General features: G+C 42.0%; 1 protein-coding gene across 15 annotated transcripts in view; it reads left to right on the forward strand.

The window, feature by feature from the left end:
• The first annotated feature begins 867 nt into the window (after positions 1-867).
• syngap1b (synaptic Ras GTPase activating protein 1b) overlaps positions 868-21951 on the forward strand; it is a 78142-nt gene continuing 57058 nt past the window's right edge. For 7 of the 15 annotated variants that reach the window (XR_002836883.2, XM_023801501.2, XM_023801502.2 and 4 more), the window contains exons 1-2: positions 10478-10989; positions 15397-15530. Coding sequence is in view for 12 of the 15 variants with exons in the window: in XM_023801501.2 (XP_023657269.2) it covers positions 10866-10989; positions 15397-15530 (258 nt within the window). In the remaining 3 variants the exon portion in view is untranslated. Of the gene's footprint in view, positions 1210-10475; positions 10990-14796; positions 14862-15396; positions 15531-21951 lie in introns of those variants that run through there. The other 8 variants (XR_002836885.2, XR_002836886.2, XM_072716079.1 and 5 more) reach the window with 6 other exon arrangements.

Below are 21951 nucleotides of genomic sequence, written 5' to 3' on the forward strand. Positions count from 1 at the left end.
TATTTGGCCACAAGATGGCAGCGATGCTCTAAGATTAATGTCCAACTTTTCGAACAGTTAGGGAAACTGCCAAGTAGATCGCCATTTTGGCTCCATGTTGCGCTGCGCTGCCCCCAGCAAAACCATTATAGTATCAGCTTTCTGATCCGTAGCTTTACGACTGGGCATCTTGCAGTTTGTTATTATGAATGCGTGTTTTTTTTCAATATATCAATCATATGAATGACGGTTAATATGTGGAAAGGAGGAAAGTTATTTGCACATTACATAGAATACAACCCCATTACATAATAGCCTAATAAGGAACGTTATATGACGATTATGAGTAGGATTTTTATTTTTACCCAGTAATCGTCACTGGATTTCGTACCGGGCCTCGCTGTTTGTGAGTGCGGAAGGGCACACTGTACTTTTAGCTGGTCATAAAAGATACTGAAATATGTGGCAAACCTCCCTAATCATTTCCTAAGCCTGCAACAAAAAAAGAGAAAAATATTACTATGTTACGAAATGTCAACTTCACCAGTACTAAAAGAATAATAATAATTTAATCGCTGATATGCAATCATATGTCAGTGTCATGCTTAGGTCGGTTACAGCTGGGAAAACACATAAAGTGACGGTGAGCGGTAAGGAACCCATGATAACCCGAATGTGTAAGCAGAATGGCAGCCCGTAACTGTAATCCTTGCGTCCTTCTCTCTTCCGCCTTGGCCGTGCGTGACAGCGGACGCAGGACGGTGAAATTGGAAGGGAATGACTTTTCTTGCATTAACCACGGAACCAAAAAGGACCCCGTGGTGTATATTTGTACTGGGAAATACACAGAGGCGCACTCACACTGCCCTCCCTTCCCTCTCTCTCTCATTCTCTCTCACTCTCTCCCTCTCCCTCTCTCTCCCTCTCTTCCTCTCATGTTTTTCCCCCACACCTCTATAACGGGATCGTGTGATATATGTGTGCATATAATTTTGTATACACGAGGCTATACATTTTGCCACCGCGAACTGACTGTCGGCGAGCGTGGATTATGATCTTCCTTTTTTTATATCGCTGGAATATTGGCCACCGTCGACGGCAACTGTAAATTACACGCTATTTATTTATTTATTTCTCCATTGGTGTGTCATTTTTTACTCGCCGAGAGATTGTCGAGACGCGAAGAGCACGTTCAATGCCGTTAGAACATGTCCTATGTTCCCTTTCAAGGTAAGAGAACTGATATATTTCACCGCTGCATGTCACCCCCCTCCCTCTCCACCCCTTTCCCTCTCTCCTCTCTCTCTTCCTCTCCCTCTGTCTCTCTCTCTTGCGCTATCGGCTCGGTTAAGCGGGATTTAGCGGACTGGGGGCATCTAAGCGCCATAGTGCCGTCCATAGCTTCCCATGCGCTTGGTTTGGACCCCCGGTTGGTCCCGTGCTGCGTGCCTGTGCTGTATGCCCTACCTGTGCTTTTTGTTGAAGAGTGTTATTGGCTTATTGGCAGGTGTGTGTATGTGTGTGTTTTATGTGTGGAAGGCTAAATCCTTGACAGATCCTGCAGGAGTGTGTGTTTCACTGGGCCATTGGGAGAAGGTGTAAGTGTAGCTTACTACCGTATACTATTACTGGGATATCTTGGTTTACTTATTAAAAGAAGACTCCATATACTTTTAAGTGGTTTGCCGAAATCCGTGATTTACCCAAAGCACCTAAAATGTAGCTCCATGATCGTTATTCATCGCTGCGGTGTGTCACACAAAAATAGTAACAACATCGGGAAATCAGGTGTGTCTTCGGGGTCAGTTTTGGGTGTAAGATGCTGTTGGAAATCGTGGGTGTGCATGGCACAGAATGCGCTCTATAAACACGGGCACGCAGTGAACTTGGAGAGCTTAATATTTTTTTTTTTGGGGGGGGGGGTGTTGACGTGATTGGGGATTGTGCAACACAGGCATTTTTACGTACATTTACACTACATGAACACCCACCACCACAAAAAAAAAAACAGCAAACGTGCAACACAGAAGGCCACTTGGAGTCTCACCCCGTCAATTTATTTTACTGAGAGCAGAGTTCAGGCCGTGACCTAACGGAAGGTGACTGAAATGTGCACACTTGCTGTATTACAGCATGCAGCAAATTGGTGTAGAATAGTGGCCACGAGATGCTGCCAAGTTAATTTTGGGGTCGGATGCTGAGCTGAGTGTGAGCTGAGCTGAAAAACGTCACAGTGTGATGGTGTGTAGAGCAATGGGAGCCACACCGGAAAACAGAGTGGAATATAGCACGGCTAAGGGTCGTGATCACATGTATGCACTCTGTGGCTAGAGTCTGATTGTTATGAATGTCAAGTCAATCCCTTAAATCCTATTAGAATTATTTTTTCTTCATGACCTCCTCAACCCTTGAGTTCCAGTTTAACTGTGTATGATAAGCTCAATTAAATTTGGCGCATAGAAAACAATTTGCACATAAAAAATAATCACACATCTTTCACATTTATTAGTCTGGAAGTCTGACACACTAGTTAAAATGCGATGCGTCAAAACGCTGAAACCCACATGAACTGCCCAAATGTTCAAGACTTATTTCAGTTATTTTTTTAAGCGTGGCCAGCATGGCACGAAGCGCTTTTCGACTCATCCCACCCGGACTGCACACATCGTGCTGCAGAATTTCCTCGTATTGCAGCTCCATTATGCAAACTGGAAATAACGGCAGAAACGAGCGGCCAGGTGTCACGCGAGAGAAACGGGCTCATTTTCTCCAGCCGCGAAGAGCGTTTAGTCCGCGACGGAGATATATAGGAGACGCGCTGCGGCTCCTATTCAGTACGTGCGGCGTGATGCTCCGCTAACTCCTCCGTCACAGTGCGCTGAGGACCTTCTGCTTTCGCTTTAAGTTGTAACATCATATCGTAGTCCTCGAGATTACGTATACAACTTCTTTTTCAAAACCAGGTAAAACACACACACATACGCACGCACACACACACAGACCTGTACTGATATATCTTTGTGGGGACCGTCCATTCATTTCTATGGGTAAAACCCTAATGGTAACTATGATAACCCTAACCCTTACCCAACCCTAACCTTAACCATAAGTAACCAAACAAAATACACGACTTTGGGTCTGTTTAGTTTTTTAATTGCATTCACAGATTTCTTTAAAATTGAGATTTATGTTGTGGGGACCTGAAAATTTCGCCAGCCAATGTTGTAAATACAAACCTGTATACGCAGACAGGAAACTGAAATGTTACATAAAGTGCATCTTGACTGTTTCATCCCTAATATATCCCTTTGAGTTAAACATGACATTTTTGAAACTGCCTGCTTGATGGAACTTCCCTAGAAGTTAATAACTTTATAGGTTAATGCTCCAACACTAACCCAGTTTTCCCAATTGTTTTACATTTGTTTCTCTGGTTTGAAATGTAGCACTGGAATCGAAATAGCCCAGAACATCGACACTTTAAATTAATAGGCTATTACAAATTACAAAGAAGTTATATTGTGGGCTCTTATAACTTTTTTTTTTTTAACTTCAAAATATATTTCACAGGAGAATGCTTTTATGTTACATTTTAATGGTCTGAAACTGACTTTCTTTTAACCAACGAGAAACAGTAGCACTGGTGGCTCTTAAATCAAAGTGAATGTGTTTAAAATAGAAAAAAAATATATATTAATGATAGTATATAGTGTTTATCCAGGTTCAACTTAAAATTGGGATTTTTTATATATGTGGAAACAAAGCCATCTGTGCAACTGGAATATTTAAATAGAGATATAAACTTTATTGGTTATTGAATGATGGCATTTTTGTAGAGCTAGTCACTGCATAGTTCAGTTGCTGTTTATGTTCCATAAAAACAAAATGACATTGTGTTAAAGGCTTTATGGCTGTGATGCTCCTTTATCAGATGTGGTCTTGATACAGCACCCCCATCCTCTTATACCGGTTTGGCCTGGTGCTGTATCGTGGTCTGTCCGCTCACCTCTCGCCAGGTCAGTCATGGCTCAGCTTTGCTTCACCCGTGTGCCACTTGTCACACCTACGGCGGACTGCCGCGCTCACGAATCGGGACGGCAAGCTGTGTCAGCTCTCTGCACCTGGCACCCAAGTCAGGACATTCGACCTTTGTCTCTGGCAGACGATTCAGCTGCAAGCTGGAAAGTTTGGCACTATATACATTCATAAATATCATTGCATCAGTGCAGGGAATACCTTAAAGTGCTTGCTCCCATTGTATTGTCTAAATGTAGTGAATTTGTTTTGTCACTGGTATTGTATGAACTTGTGAAGCCTGAAACCCCAAATGATGGTGGTAAACACTACTAGCAAAGGGCCTAGCTAGATGAATCTGGTTGCACAAGTAAAGAATAAGTCTTGGAGTTAAGTGATAGGCCAGAACCAGTTTGTTATAACTGGTCAGCAGTCAAGCTTGACCAAGGAAAAGGCTGGATGGGACTCAGCGATGAGACTAAGGCATGAACTGCAGGCTTTCAAATTACTTGGAGGGTTTGGGTAGCAAATGAGGCTTAAAACAGGAACCATGACCCAGTAAAGGAGTTATAAGGGTGACACTATGAGGAATATCTGCTGGGCCGAGAAACTAGCAAGTATTTCTGGAGTTGAGCATGAGGAAGTCACTGGTTAGGGTCTGTGTGGTCAGAGATGGCCTGGTGGCTCTTGAGAATGTTAGGGCAGATCAGCATGAGGTGTTTGGGAGATGGGGGATGTCCTGTGTCCAGGAAACACAACGTGGCCACCCAGCTGTCATAAATGAAGTACCATAACTACAGCTGCAAACTTTTATTGGTAGTCAAGAAAAAATATCTGTTTAAAGGTACTTTGTCTGCCCTGCTCAGGAGACAGAAATCCTGTAGACCAAGACGTTAGGCAAGCACAGGGGTTGTTATACTATGGAGGTTTGAGCTGGCTTGGAAACTCCTGGAGCAATCGTATCTGACCATCATGGCAAGGCGGCTGATCTCGCCATGAGACATCATAAACTGGGAATTGAGGTGACGACGGGTTGGAGGTGGGATGTGCGAACAGCTGAAAAGGCTTGGTGGAAATTTATTTCAGAATAAAAAAAAACTGTTTTTTTGTTGCATAAGGATAATCTTCCACCCTGAATTTACTATTGCAACATTATTTAAAGCTGTTCCTTAGTTCACGGCAGAAATTTCACGCTGTAACAGAATTCAATCCCATGCTGCACCACAAGACAACGGCAGTTGCTTATACTGCAAGTTATAATATTATTACCTCAAGATGAGTATACTTAAATCACCGCTGTGTCGCTCGTAGCAAAGAGAGATGTTTGTGACTTGATTACCCCATCACAGACTGACAAAGCCAGTCCTCCCAGAAGAGAGGTAGCATGTGAACGCATAATTAAAACATGCCTCTCTATCAGGCCGTGCCACTTCTACTGTGGTTTTGAGCATGCTACATGTTTTCATTTGTAGCACACACACACACGCATACACACACACGCACATGTACGCACACACACATACACACACACACACACACACACACACATAACTACATAATAAATTTGTAAATACATGGTCAGCCCAATGTGTTTGGCCCAGAGCAAATAATATGATATATCTTTCATCTTTTGTTATGATAATGAGGAGACTGTGGCTGAGAGGGGACTGAGTTCCTGGGAGGTGGGTGAATTTCCAGAATCCGCTTGATCCTCTTCAGATTCACGGATATGAAGACGAAGTAAAGTACGCTCGATGGTGCTCACTCGAAGGACTCGTAATTAACAAGCACAGACTTGCACGAGTGATGCGCCCTGACATTTTGGGATACCACAAAGCCCTTCCCTGTCTTTTCTTCGTTAAGGGTCTGATCAATTAGTAGTGGAATTGCACTCCAATGCGCCCCCCCCCATCCCAGCCAACTCAAGTTTGACCGATTAATATCTGTCTTTTACTTGCTGTTCTTCAGATTGTAGATCATTTTCTGATTTCGCCATTACATTGGTGAAGCATCGTGCAGAAAACGCTGTACTGCTCTGCCTGCCATATATGGCCTTGTCAAATGTGTGACACACACACACACACACACACACACACACATTACCATCTGGAAGTTTGTGGGTTTGTGGTTGACCTGCCAAAGGAGCTGAGAACACAGCAAACACTGTTAGCATATATATATATATATATATATATATATATATATATATATATATATATATATTGTGTGTGTGTGTGCATGTATGTATGTATGCATTTCTCATAAACATCACCAAGATGATCTTATATATGATATATATTCTATGTGTCTGTGTGTGTGTGTAGATTTCCATACATATACACACACACATATATATATATAGCTTCTTATAATTAGACTTCTGTATGAACCAATATGCATTTGTAACTGGCATAAGTGTACATGATGACTCCCAGTTATTGAATAAACTTTGAATGGCAGCCCATTATGAGGTTAACAAAAGCCTGCCTTTCGTCCTGTTACACGGCGTGACAGCGAGATGGAGTTCTCCTCCATTCACGCTGCCGCGTATTGACATGCACTGATGCCATGATGAGCCCACGGGTTTGGTTATGATTTACTGGGCTCCCGAGGGTCAAAGGGAAAGTGCTGAAGAGAGAGGGCATTGGAGAAGAAGCCAGGGCTTGAATTTCAACTTGAATTTTGGGATGTAGACGACTACAGGCTGGTGCATCCAGTGCTCTCAACCCCCACAGCAGTAATGAGCTCCACGCCCCGGTTGATGCTTACATCATGGAACCATGCTTCTGTCCATGGGTTGAGGATTATGCCTACAATTGCCTGGCACCGTGCAGTCAGTTTGATCCAGAATGGGCAGCCTTATTTTAGGAGACTTCAGAAGTGGCCTGTGAGGAGATTTGGAGAAATCTTCACATCTGACGTACTGAAAACACTAAATCCTCAATACTTTGTTACAACCATTTTCTGAACTGACTGCGGGTAACTCTCTGTGCTATAATTAAAAAGAGAGAAGCGTCACACACCGCAAACGGATCCAAACACAAAACCAGATGGAGAAACATGTGGGCAGATATATAATAGAAGTGTAGAGAGCCCACACACTGCCAAACACTTCTGCCGTTGGTTGGGAACATCGACGGTCTCGTCATATTGACCAAGCTGCAAATCTGTGAGGGTTGATCAAAAAAATTACTCAGTATCTATGTGCTGTTCATTTTAATGGTTCATGCTCAATCTAGAAAGGCCAGATTTGGTTTTGGTCCAATTATAGCTTGATAGATACTGTCAGTACCATCCTCAGATCTCATAACATCATAAACATGTTCCATGGTAGTTTTAATATTATTTTGGTGGAATTCACTGGAAAATTGTTTGGCACTTTTGGAGACCATTCCAATAACACCACGGTCTGGCATATTTTGTATGAGAGTGCGTAATAAAGTTATAATAATGATAATTATTATAGCAGAGATTGAGCTCTTATGTAACCAAGTAATAGTATTCTCATATATTCACCAGTGAAGATATTTGGGTGTGCATGACATATATATATAGTGATGGGAAAAATAAGGCTTTGAAACTCACAGTGAGTGGGACAGCCTGTGCACTGCCTATCGCTGCCTGGATAATCCCAGTGGAAACCTGTGAGGTGGCCAGTGAGAATGTCTGGGTAATGTCACACACAGTGGATTTGAGCGCCTCCTATCTCCCATCGCTAATAAGCAGGTTTGATTTGGATATTAGCTCAAAGGACCATTAAATTAAATTCTGTGTATCTATAGGTTATACATTAGTGGCTTTGAAACAAGTTTCTTTCCCAAAATTAGCAGTTGAAGAAGGTTCATACTTAATACCGAATGACTAAGTAAAAAAAAAAAAAATCGGTCACATTATCTGTTTCCATATATAGCGCTTGGTGATACATAAGGCTGAAGAGAAGCCCTTGTAATAGACTTCCTCATCTGCAGTAACGTGTCAGAGCTCCGACTCTATGGCAATGTCAACACTTCGGCGAATTTGTGTCTGTGAATTCGATGAGGTTGTGACTCGAATCAGATGCACGGGCTTGTTGCGTATGTGTGTGTGTGTTTTCTCAGGGAGCTTACTTCTAATAAGGCTTGGAGCACTGCACACTGTATGCCAGCCTGTTTAGTGCTACAGTGCGTGACGCAAAAGGGAGGAGGTGGGACTTGTGCTGCAGCTCATATGGAGGACGACAGTATCAGCCCCAGTGGTACTGGAAAAGGGTTGCATCCTTGATTGAGAATGTAGGTTAGTTGCTAAGGTCCAGATAGTATGTTGAAGGGTGCTGACGATGGTGATTTCTTTTAGGGATAGTAAAAATATTGCAGTGCTGATCCACATTGACGACAAGTCCGCCAGTTGTTTTATACTGGGTCATAAATTAAAATGCAATATAAGGCACATTTTAAGCCAATTGATGTTATTATTTAATTTAAGTGTAGCTTTTATTTAGGGCAGGGGGGCTTGCTTGGATTACATCTCTCACATAGCCTCCTTCTGAAAGGATGACACTCTATCGTGAAAGGTCACCTATTTTTCTGTATGGTTCAAGATCCCTGCCTCACTAAGTGTACATGTGTTTCATGTGCTCCAGAAACTGGGGACGTTGTATGAATGCTTAGTGTTTTATCCTTTTTCTATTTATGGAAGGGGGATTCTTATAAAAGAAGCAGCAAGTATCTAGGGACGAGTGAACAGATTTGCAGTGATCTCTCCCTGTGATACCAGGGAATCAATGAACCATCCCACCAACCAACACAATGGAGGGGTCCTTTGGTTAGAGATGTGCCATCTAGAAGATCCAGTAGCATCTGACAGAGGGGAAGTGTAGCCGCACTGTGCTATCAGTGCACCGATTGTTCAAAATGTACTCGCTCCGTGTTCATGTTAAGCGGAGTTTTACAACAGTTTGACGACGTCATTTTCACAGAGTGGGATTTCTCTAATGCTGGGCAAGACATTTTGCTGAACAGCTATAATATTGTATGGTCGTGTTTAGATAGTCATGAAATCTTGTTAGTATATATGATGTGGTATAAAGCAGTGAAATAATGCTATGAAAAAACTATGGGGAGTTTGATTCGTGTCATGCGTGGAAGAGGTGTACTAAGGTTTTGCTGGCTAATATTTGAAAAAAATTGAATAACTAGATGACGTCTGCCCTGCTTCCCAGAGTGCCGTCTGTCTGGCATGACATATTTCTTTCCCCCCACGACCTTGGATCCCTAAGGTGAGACAAGATTATAAGCTGGAGGTCTGGATCTAAACTCAGGACTGATATTATAGCCAGAACCGTGTGACCTGTATGAATGTCCGGGAACATTAATCCATGAGATGGGTTATATTACCATTCTATAGCTCTTATGTTTTTTAATTTAGATATACCTGAGTTTAGCTCAGATGTCTTTTGCTTTTAGATTATTTGCATATAAGTTATTCATCTGACACTTTTATCCAACATGACTTACAGTGGAGAGAAAGGTTACAGTCTGCATGCTCCAGGAGATTAGAACCCACAACCTTTGCATTGCTAACATATTGGTTTTTCTTACTGAGCAATAGAAGTTTCACTGAACCATTTGTTAGGAATGTTTGTGGTTGTACTAGGTTGAACTAAGTAGGACATACACATATACACAAATATTATTTGATTCCATTCAGATTCTAACCATTTATCGTGGTCAGGTCACAAGACTAGGCTACACCGTACAGGATAGTGAGGATGCCAGTGCATCGCAGGGGACATACATGCACTCATTCCCTCACTCATACTCATTTAGCTGCGTATCGCTACACGTTTAAATATCTTTGTAAGGATTTTAATTTGTTTACTGCATGACCGTGTGATTTGTAAACACTGAAGACGGAGTGGTGTCATTTATTTCCGTGGTATTTCCCTGGAATACCCATGCCCTCTAATTCCCAGTCTTTGGGGTTTAGGTACGTTTTCGTCAATGTAAAAGAGAATTCATCCTTTATTAAAAAAACTCTGTGTGAGCAGTTTTTATTTTTTATAGGGAGTAGGAGGTAAGGTGTGTTTAAGTGCCCTGTGGGTAATGATTCAATGACACAGTTCTTAGTCTATCTCTGGATTGAGGACAGATGACTATAATTATTCTTCATCTCTCAGGGCTGGAACCCGATCTGCTGTCTCTCACCGGAACATACGGCCAAAGAGTGGCACACATACACACATGCGCTCACAAACACACGGGTGAAGTTCAACTGGTGGATCAGGAGTGACACGAGGCCTTCCGTACAACCTGAAGCAGATAATTAGGCTCTTACACAGCAGTTTGCATTTCGTAGCATGTCTCCCCCTCTTTTACTCATTGAGTGAATCCCCGTATCCTTTTATGTCGCTGTCAAGATGATGTGCTCGCTGTTGTTAACCTGTCATCGGTCGTGAGCGGGGCGCGAGCTGAAAGAAGGACGGCAGGATTCGGCGAAAATCGGCAAACGTCGCCGCCGCCTATTCACTGTGCGTGAAGACGACGCCTCTTTGGAATTGAGCCACCAAAGCCATTCCGGTTTGAATAATAAAAAGAAAAATCTGGCGTTAAAGAGCCGTTTAAAACAGTGATGTAACACGTTCACGTTCTGCTAGCTTGTCCAGTGTTCACAGCACTGGTTTTGTAACCGAGGACTCGAGCTTACGTACAGTGTGCACGCTCACGCTCGCACGCGCACATCTTCACACGTATCCCTGTGGCGATCGTCTGTCGTTTTTCACGTCTCTGTGACCCGTCAAACGTTCCCCTTTTGAAAATTTATCGTTAATATAAGTACTATACGTGCTCATTGATCATTGATTAGCGCAGCCACACGCGAACAAAAGATGTGGGTAGATGGAGTCTCAAACTTCAAACGTGACCGGGGCTTGGCACCTTGAAGCGCTGGCCTGGCAGCACGGCTCAGTGGGATGTACGGCGAAGGAAGGAAAGAGAACAAGAAAAGAGGAAAAAGAAGGAGGTAAAACGACAGGGGGAGGGTGGGAGGCAGAGAAACAGATGGGTAAAGAGAGGGAGAACCAGGGACGAGGGAGGGGGATTTGGTGAGGCTGACAGTGAGTTTGAGTGAAAGTTTTACATTTAGAGAAATCAATAAAAAGTGCTCACATTGAATTACTTTCATGTAAAATTTACTGTTTCATATATAGTTTCAGGACTGAACATACCATTTCTTGCTATTTTACTTTCAAAGCCTAAAGTTCAGGATTTTTAAGCAAAGAAGTTGAAATATTGCATAACAATGTTAATCCATTTTGTTGCTTGTCTAATTGCGTGTTTATCTCATGCTCTCTCCATATAACTGGACATTTTCAAATACACGCATTTTATACATTCGTCATCATCATTGTCACTATCTAGTTTAACTTCTAACTTGGCTTGAATGTGGCATTTAAATTATTTTGATTTACTTGAACTCAAGATGTGGTTGCTTATGAAACTTTCTTTTAGTGTGATCTATTTAAAAAACATTTAAACTTATTTAAGCTTCAGCTTAATATGCAAAATATGGAAATACAGAGTAAGAGAAAAGATAAAGAAGGAACTAGTCAGGATTTCATGGGTGGCTGGGTTGCTATGGGAACAAGATGTGGGTTCTTTTTTCCAAAAAGTGTCCTCCTTTCCTCTGCATCTCTCTTTCACTCCATCACTCCTTTTTTTCTCACACTCACTCCCTCCCTCTCTCAGTCTGTTCTGGCATGGTCCATTCTACACCTCTTTCACTCTCCTACTTCACCCTGTTTGTCTTCCCCTCAGCCATCTCCTCCTTCATATGTCCATCTTCCACTGCCATATCCCTCTGTCTTTCGCTCCATTTATCTTTCTCCTTCCCTCTCCCACTCCATTTCTCACCTTCCCTGTCCATGTCTCTCCCCTGTTTCTTCCTGGCTCCTTTCTTTCCCCCTGTCTCTGCGTCTCTGATCATCTGTCTCTTTAACACTCACTTATATTCTATTCTTTTCTCGGTTGTCATGGCAACGGGCTGGGGGCGTGAGGGAGAGCGAGAACGAACAGGAGTGGGTGTTTCGGAAGTGACATCTCTTGGGCAGTAACCTTGTTTCCTGTTTTATGAGTTGGGAATGGAGTCTCAAAAGTTTAGCAACAGTGACGCCATGTGGACAAAAATGATCTCCAGATTGGTGCCTGGCAGATGAATTGCTGCAGATCTGCAGGCATTCCTGAGCTCCACTGGCATATAAATAAAATCGAAATGAATGTTGCCCAACAAAAATATAAAAAGCCATAAAATGCAAAGTACATGTTTAACATTTAACAATTTATATATATTTTAAATAAAGGACTAAATATATTAATTAAAATCAGTAAGAGTGGCATTTAAAAGATATCAGGCCAAATTTGTTTGAAACATGTTCATTGTCACATATAATCTTGCTTTTATGGTTAGCAATCCAATATAATATCACAGTGTGTCTGCTGGTGCTTTATTCTTCCTATTGGAGTATTACAACCCAAAATCTTTCTCTGGAATTTGGCCATGGTCAGCCAGTTCGTGAACTGTCCTCCTTGGGAAGGATTTGCACAGCCATTTTTAGTACAGTGTGGAACTCAGCAATGTGAATTGTCAATATAACCATGCTGGTTACCATAAGGACAATGATGAGTAAGGCTGGCTTGTTTGGGAACTGGCTGTTAATGCTTTCCAGACGTCAAAAAAGGCTCTGAACAAAACAAATGCATACATGTGTAGCAAATATGCATGCAATTTCAATATGCCATTATGTATAACTCAATGACAGCATCCTTTTCAAAATGTATCCTCTCCTCTCTCGGCTGTTTAGAAGACTGACATGGTAGAAATAGAACTATATGGAACAGAAAAGTTGTCACAAATATTCATTATAGGACAAATGCAAAGATGACATTCTCCCGAAATCTTTCAGCTGCAACCTTGCCCTGTGACCTTGTCATTCTTTCAGGACAGTTTTAAGCTTGTGATTTCGGTGCGTAGTGAACATGTTTATGCCGCTCACATTAGGGGTGCAAGGTTCTCAGGTGAGGCTACTCTGATCTCATCCTTGATCCCCACTCTGCTGCCATTAAAATTAGAGTTACGGATTTTTTTAGTTATAACTCCCAAAAGTTTTTTTGGTCTAATTCATTTTTCAGCTGTTTTGTATATATTTTTTCTTTGAGCTTCTTTATAAGCAAAATAAAAATTCATGAGCTCAGCTTAATTAGACAGGGAAGGAGGGATCTGCTTAATACTTTGATTTTAATTTGGTTTGCTGCAGCACGTCCAGCGGAAGAGCAGCACAATACAGAACATAGCGTTTTTTAAGGGTGGAGGTAAATGCAGGGTCATGCGTGTGCTGTGCAACCAGTCCCCTGGTTATGCACTGGATCATTTTTTGAAGATTCAGCAGAAAGTGGTTGATGCTTGAGAATGTGACATCAAATTCCTGACCTTTTACCTATTCAGAAAATTCATCTCCCAGTTACAGTAGCCCTTTGAAGTCTCTCCTGGTTTTGATAACTCTCCTGGTTTCGTAAACTGTACGGGATTTTGTATGTGAGAGTCGATCTTAAAGTCTATGTGAAGGAGGTACAAAACATGTCTATAACATGGGACACTAAATCATTACGTGCCACTTGCAGAGAGGAAATGCATGTGGCTAATGTCCTGGAGTGGGTTTTTCTTGCAGACAGACCTTGAGCTGCCTCTTTTAATTCATTACATGCTTTGTTTAATGCAGTGGTCTTCATGGCCTTCCTGGACTTGCCCAAAGTATTTCTCCATTGGAAAAGCTCGTTAACCTCCTGTAGGTTTCCCTTTCCGCACCAACTCTGCAGGGTTTGCGGAATGTTACGCATCTCCCTGCCGCTCCTCCACTGGCGTGGAATCCAGGCTCGTTAATGAACAGCTTAACAGAGAATCCCTTTCATGTGTGATTCCAGCTTGATAAGCAGTTTATAGACTGAAGTGAGCCTTTGGACGCAGGCAGTTCAATTAAATATAATCAGAATAGCTTGTATTACATCATAATGGGACCCTGATGAACTTAATGTGAAAATATTGCAGAAGAAAGCATCATTTTAATATGCCTTAATACTTTCTTCTATTATGCCTGGCATAGTTGTATAACTGTTTTAACAGTTATTAAAAATTATGAGTAATACAGAAGGCTTAACACGTATGAGGCCAGGACCCCAATAATGTATCACAGATTTGCCCCATAGACTCCAACCTTACAATTGAGTTGTATAATGGAGAATAAAGTCATCGTCAGGTAATGAGTGGGACACACATGTGCATACAAGGTTTCATCCTAATTTTTTATTTTCCATACAGAACAGGTGTTTCTAAGGGCTTTCTGTAACTCGTAATCAAGACCGTTCTCATCACACTCTGCTAAGTTTCAGGTTCAGCCCTACAATATCACAGCTGTGTCAACCAAGTCTCATAGGAGAGGGCACAGTACTCGGGTCACTGTGGTTCCTGGGTGTCTCTGTTCTTCGTGTCACTGAGAAAAAAATTATTCCCCTGACAAAGGGAAAAAAGTTTCCCAAAACCTGATTATAGAGGAAAGTTATTTTGGAATAGTTTAAAAAGAGGATACTCAAAAAAACTGAATATTACAAAATTATATTTAGAAGATCTGTTCTACAATTAAAGAACACTTCAAAAATATGTGTGATTTGTAACTATTGAAGTTTGTTTGTGCTCTATGTGTTTTTTTGATTCAAACTTGGTCTTTCATCTGTTTTATGCTCTTCACATTCATATTGTATCTGAATTTGTGTCCTACAGAACCTCCTGCAGTACTTGTGCTCTCCGTGGTCCTGAAATGCAACAGCATTAGATTGGTATTAGAGGTGCGTGGAATTGGAGCACACACTGAACTGTAATGCACCAGTCAGCAACACAAAATGGATGATTAGATTAGTTCTGGAACAAACAGAAAAACGTGGTATTGGATATAACTTATCACCTCTGGCGTTCATTGTTAACCATCGCCATGCTACGTAGGTCTGTATAGCCTCAGTACATTCAGGACATCCAGCACCAGCTCTCTGTCACCTCATGCCACACGTTCATCACAGTGTATTCCACTTGCAATTGGGCGATACATTTGCCATGTTACATTTACTACTTCCACTTCATTATTGCAATGTATGGGTTCAGTTATTAACAGCATATTTTGTTCTTAAATTTTTGTGTTTTGTTTTTATATTTTTCAACTGTCCTTTAGCTTACTTGGTGATAAATATATTTTATTGCATGTATAAGTATTACATAGTGTTTAAGTACTTGTGAAAAGTGTTTGACTTTGGTTTTTGTCATTGTAGGACAGAACAATAATAGCTAACACAGCTTCTTCCCCTCTGTCTCTCTCTTTCCACCCGGCAGATGCGAGGTGTGCTGCTCCCCCTTCCTTTCGGCCCCGCGCCCCGTCCCTTGCACCCTCCTACGACCATCCAGACCTGAACCCTCGTCTGCATATGATTTCCGGAAATCAGCTCTATATGTTAGACCAGGAGGAGGTATATTCTGACACTGCACTCCGCACTGGTTCTCCGCCTTGTTAATGAATCAGAACATCATGCGTTTTTTTCCTTGTTAATGGGTGTTGGGGATGTTCATCACGGACAAATTCGTTTTACTGAGGAAGGACATTGGGAGAGCTAGTCAAACATTAGTTACTCATATGATTGGTATTACAGTGAGTCATTCTTTGTCTAGTACTGATGTTAGTGTTACCACTTACCACAATTATAGCCAGTGACGCTGAATGCGAAATCAGATCGGGGTCCCTGCCGGAATTGACAGGGATGAAATCTTTTAACTGGAATCTATTCCCATTTTATCGCCTATACCTTCGAGTGCTCAGATTAGACAGCACTTTGAAGAGGTTTAAATCAATCGTGACCGCCTGGCAGTCATTACGCCTCTCTGGATGATCCTAAAATATTTATATGTGTCATTTATCTCATGTGGTGAATATGAGCGACTCTCCTGGTGGTTATGTGAGATAATAACCAGACATCCATATTCAAACCTTTTTTTTTTTACTTCCATTCTTTGGAATAATGGCATGCACATGATTGTTTAGTCCGAAATATGAAGTCTATCAGAGCTTTTCCTTGTAGGAGCAGCGTGGCCAGTGGTGGTAAAGAAGATGACACTTCAAGGATTTGTACTGAGCCATGAAGAAACAAGGGGCTTTTCCGTGCCTTTCAATGTTAAGCATTAGAAGGAAAAAAAGCATAGCCCCTTTTATTTTTATAAACTAAACTATTACTAGCTTTTGTTGCCAGTTAACCTGCTGTAATTAGTTTGACGTTTATTCACCCTCCTTTGCTACGTACTTTTTTGATTAACTGCTTGTTCCGCTTTGATATAACGGGAATGATTTGCTTGTGGTTCACCGGCGATCCTGAGAAGGATAGGGGCCACACCGTAATTAATGTTTTAGGGTGGTGTACGGCGTAATTACACGCGTGTAAGAGAAACAGATGAGAGGTAAGTCAGAATCTTTGGGCCGTATGTTTGTTCAAGAAAGACTGCGGCATAAATCAATGCAGAGGATGCGTTTACTTTTAAATCATCTTGAAAATCATTGGAACACATTCAAGCCGTCAACACTCGGCCCCCTCCTCTGTCGTTCCGCTTACAGCCTTTTATTTTGTGCCGCTCAGCAGGCTGCTGTCACTGCAGTCACCACCAGGAGGAGCAAGGCTGACAAAATTCTGCAGCGACAAACAATTGGGGGGGGGGGCGGGGGGGGCGGTGTGTAAATGCATGTCTTGTGCGCATTACTGTGGGCATGCATTGCAGCATTGTTACCTGACTGGCTCTCATACAAGCGGTGTTATCACATGCACATAACAGGCTACCTCTGGATTATTTTCCAGAAGAATTCTCAGGGGGAAATAAATTTCCCCCTAGTTGTTGCTCTGTAGCTGACACACTCATACCTTATAAGATGCAGGTACTGAATAAATGATCCCCACATATCGGCAACGGAGAACCATGTTGTTTTGCCTGTAGCGACTGGTGTCAGAATGCATAAAACACTTATGATAAGTTGGTATTTTTACACATGCATGACCCTGGGGAACCCATCTGAATCGGTGGATGGTCTGGCTATGTGTATGGCTCATACTTATCATTAAACAATGGCTAGGAACACACTATGCTAAGTATTGAATAAAGTTATGAATCATTTTTTAAAATATCTGTCAAGATTCGGAAACACAGACGTTCCTCTACTTATGAACGAGATACATTCAGAACGGCCGTTCGTAACTTGAAATATGCGTAAGTCGTTATTCAACATCATTTTAAGGGTATACGCAAGTAAAAAGAACTAGGATGCTGGGAGTATGCACGCTACGCTTCTGCGCGGCGGGAGTAGCGGATAGAAGTTGTACTGGGTGGAATTTGCACGCAGAAAAAAAAAATTAATGTTGCAGACAGCAAACGGGAGAGCAGTGAACACAATTTGAACTTACAGTCCTCTTCGTTCATATGTCTGAAAGTTCGTAAGTTGAAAGTTTGTAAGTAGAGGAGCTTCTGTATGTTACAATATTTTGTCAGGTTATTCAAAATTCCATGTACAATTTCAGTGTTTTAATCACATGAAAACATGTAGCGTGTGTCTTGCTATGGACATCCAGGGTGCTCCCCTGCCTTATGTCCTGTGTTACCTGGGATGTGCTCCAGGCCCCCTGTGACACTGACGAGGATAAATGGTTGGAAGATGGATGGATGGAATCATACAAGGGGAATGCATTTAAACACAGACCTCAAAATGCACAGTGTACAGTAAAATTTCTGCTGACAGTTCAGATAAACAGAAAGTTTCTTTACGTAAATACATGAAGTGTATCCCCCAATGTAACATGTTAAATAGAAGTAGGCTGATAAATTCAATTATAACATCCATCCATTAAAAAGATAATTACACACATTTTGTTCCCTAATTAATTCAGTAATTTGTCCCTAGTGAGTATAGTTTCGTAGTATTTCTTTAAAATAGAAGTACCTGCTGTGAAAAAGTATATGAAATTTTCCATTTTAGACTCTGAATGGTGTATTTATTAGTCTGTTAGTGTAGATACAGTATGTTTGTACAACCACCCCAAATATGACCAGACATTAAAACCCCAACATGATCCTTATGGAAGAAACGTTATTTGGAAATTATTGAATCAGATATTCTCCACTGCGACTGGGAGCCCTTTTGAAGTGGACTTTAGGAAGGAGTGAGGACCTTAAATACTACTTGGATCAAAACCTGATTGGACAACAGCATTTTGGACAGTGGTCAGCTGTCTATTCACGACTCTTTAACTGAGGCCAGGGTTAGGGTTGGAAGAAGTTCAGTACCATTTGGACCATCTGAAGGCTGAGACAAGTTGGGTCATCCGCACACTGAAGAAAAGTAGCAGCTGGATCGGGAGTGACAATAAACAGCTCGCAGATTTCCTGGAGCCTAAGAAGCATATGCTTTATTCTGCTTCCCCACCCTTCTGAGTCAGCCTAAAATGGAGCGTTCACTAATGCTGGAAGATGAATCGTGCGGTGACTCGGCGGAGCCAGAGCGACACGGGCCCAGGGACCTCGGGTTTGCAGAAGGTCGGCAGGGAGCCGGTGGTGCTGGCTTTTGGCAGCGAGCGGTCAGGCCCATTAGGGTGTAATGGATGACGCACCTGTCGCTCCTTCCACCTCGCCGCATCCCTGCACAGCTGGACCTGATGAGGCAGCTGTGGCATATGGCGTGACTCCTGTGGTGCCTCACCGTGCCCCGTGCCAGTTACAGGGAGCCCCTCCTCCCAGGTTCACGGCTCATGGCTTTCTAGGCAGTGGTTGCTGTTCATCTAAGACTGATAATTTCCTTCCTGAGCCATCGGAGCAGGTGTGAAGTATTTCAGGATGGTGGATGGAAGCAAAGAAATAGAAATCCTGTTCCAGGTGTCAGTTATTCCCTGATTTGATAAACTGTCCCAGGTCTAAGTTCTGTGCTAAATTAACATTGCATTCTTTGTATATCATTACTTTCCAACATTGTAAACCCGTTCCAGGTTTCAGTTCAGCCCTAAAGTAGTATCATGTTCCATGGATCATTTCTTCTTCCCTAAACTGATAACCTGTTCCAGGTATCCTCAGTAAATTATTATCCTGTTCCAGAAATCAGTTCTACTCTGAATTATCATACTGATCCTGGTATCAATTCTGCACTAAGTCGATATTTTTTAGGTGCAGCTTCAGTTATTGTGGTAAGAGTGTTCAATCCTCACACATAAACAACAGATTAAAATAAAAGGGCAAGAGCTATTATTATGCTCAAGCTTTGCAAAATTTCTCATACTTCATCTTTGTCAGTGTTAGTGGAGTCGTGGACTGGACCAATTTTAAACTGAACCCCGTAGCTGCTTCTCCCAGTATATAACCACCCACTTACTTCCTGCGTCGTCCTCATACCGGGAATCCACAAATCAGAAGCTGTCAAAACCATGTTCCGCTGGGGCCCATATGGTGCCTTTTGTCTCTCTGAAGAGTTGCGTTTCCCTGGCAGAATTTGCAGATCAGGGAAGCTTGGGAAGCTAGGAATTCTATTCTTGGAAAGCCAGAAAACAAAAGCTAGAATCTGACGTTCTGCTGGCTGCTTGAGGCTGGTGGCCCCTGAAAGCCCTGGATTTTGTATAATGGGGCAGTCTGAAGTGTGAGATGCTCAAATGAAAAAAAGCAGGTTCTTGAACTGAAGATCCCTAAGATTCAGGGGCTTTCCCCATACTCCAGGGGCAAAATGGTGTTCTCACTGTGGTGTTAATTTATCAAGGTCTTTATTTGTACTAGAAGTTAAATCAATAGAATCGAGATTGACCATCCCTGCCTCCCCAAGGTACCCATAGCCTCTCCATATGAAACACTGTGATAAATTGCAGTAATGGTGAAGAACTGACCTCCTGTTAAAAATTATCTTCTGGTGTACTGAGAGATATTATTCATTCTTGTTTCCTTTGATTGATTTTCCAAAAAATGACTCGGGCAGATTTCCTTATATTTCTTCCAATAAATCACATCATTTCCTAGATGTTTTTTCCCCAAGAAACGGATGCCCAAAATTGTCGTTTTTAGCCACCTCTTTGAAACGTCACACTTGTTAAATATAAACAGTAATGTAGTATCGTCACTGGATCCAAATGCTGTGTAGGTTTTGCAACCTGGGGATTTTTTTATGGCTCTCAAACCCGAATACCTTGAACACATGGCCGTTTGGATTAATTATAACTTATCAACTGACCCAACTGGGTAATTAAATACACTGGCAGAACATGGTAACCAGCGCATATTTCCAATGGTAATGATGTGTTTGTGCCAGCAGCAATCCCCAGCAAACTCTCCCAAGGTCTTGGAAAGCAGGCTGTGACTTATATGGTGCTGATTCAACGCCCCTCTGACTGTGGGCTTTTTTTTCCTTTTCTTTTTTTTTTTTGCTGTGAGAGGACGATTCCCAGTGGTTGTCGGTGAGTGAAAAGGTGATTCATGGAGCCCCGGGCTCTTTAAGGACGCGGCAGCAAATCGGTACTCACGCTAAATGCTAAAACAACGTTGTGCTTTTTTAGGGTGTTGGGAGTGGCGTATTCAGACACCATTATGAATAATATATGATGTGAAATTGGACATCTCGCCCAATGAATGCTTCAATGAAAGCCCAGCTAATTAGTTGAAGAGATTTGTTTGCGTGGCCCATTTTACCTTATTTCAGCTCATGAAGAATTTATACTGTGTAATAATCTTTTAGTGGGGATATTTCTTTATTGCAGCTTGGTTACAAACGTTTTACGCAGAATGACGAATCGCAATGGGCTGTTCAGTTTATCATGTAGTAATATTCTTGATCAAGTTTAACCGTAGAAGGTCCATCTCCGTAACCTTTTGGACTTTGATGGAGATTGTAACTGGAGTCATTGTCAAAACTGTGCTCAGTGCGTGATATGTCTCCTGGAATGTGATTCTGTAAGCTGAAACAATCTGGTGACTTCTGCTTGCGTATGTATCACTCTATTGAAAGGATGGTCGGCAGTTGTATCCCAGTAGGATATATTAATATAGAACATGGCCACCTTCATCATTTACTGACCCGGCCTGGAGACACCAGCCTGCTCCCCAGCTGTCGCCCAGGTCCATTGATATCTCTGGAATGCACATAATTCATCCGCCCAGTTTACCTGTGAAAAAGAGCGTTTAGTCACCCTCCATTGTGGAGCTCCAGGCTTAGTCTGCTGACAACTGTGTGAGATAGTAATAACTCAGATAGCTATCCTTGACCTCTGCTTCTTCAATGGCAGAGGGCCATGTCAGAAACCAGCAGTCATTTACGTGGAGCTGGTGTAATGAATAGTTTTTGAAGACATGAATTGAATGTGAATGTAATGCGGGAATGAGTTTCTCAGTTATTTTTTTTTCTGAAGGCCTCGAATAATACCTTTTGCACCATTAGTACTTTTGTGGGTGGGAGATTGAATTAAACCGATGTGGAAAAATCAGAATTTTTCTTCTTGATTACAAAAATACCCAGTATCACAGAGTGGTCACAGTTCTACACTGGACAAACATTATACCTTTGCAACACCACCAACACTGCATCTGTCACTTCTGTGTCTTAAACATACAGCTTTCTATCATGTTACTAAAATACTTCGTGGAGTTTCTGCATATTGTGATATTTTAGAATGTACTGTTTCATACGCACAGTGGCGTAGGAGAGAGTTTGATGTTGGAAGAATCTCAACTTAATCATTTAAATGTATAGGTCTATTTTTGTACCGGCTTACAAATGAAGCCAAATTATATATTGGGGGGGGGGGGGGGGGGGCACATTCCCCACATCCACTCTGGTCCCTACATCCTTGCATATGCAACATATTTTTAGGATTTTAGCCATGCTTGGCGTAG

This window comes from Paramormyrops kingsleyae, chromosome 9 (genome assembly GCF_048594095.1).
Source record: "Paramormyrops kingsleyae isolate MSU_618 chromosome 9, PKINGS_0.4, whole genome shotgun sequence".
Lineage (NCBI taxonomy): Eukaryota > Metazoa > Chordata > Actinopteri > Osteoglossiformes > Mormyridae > Paramormyrops > Paramormyrops kingsleyae.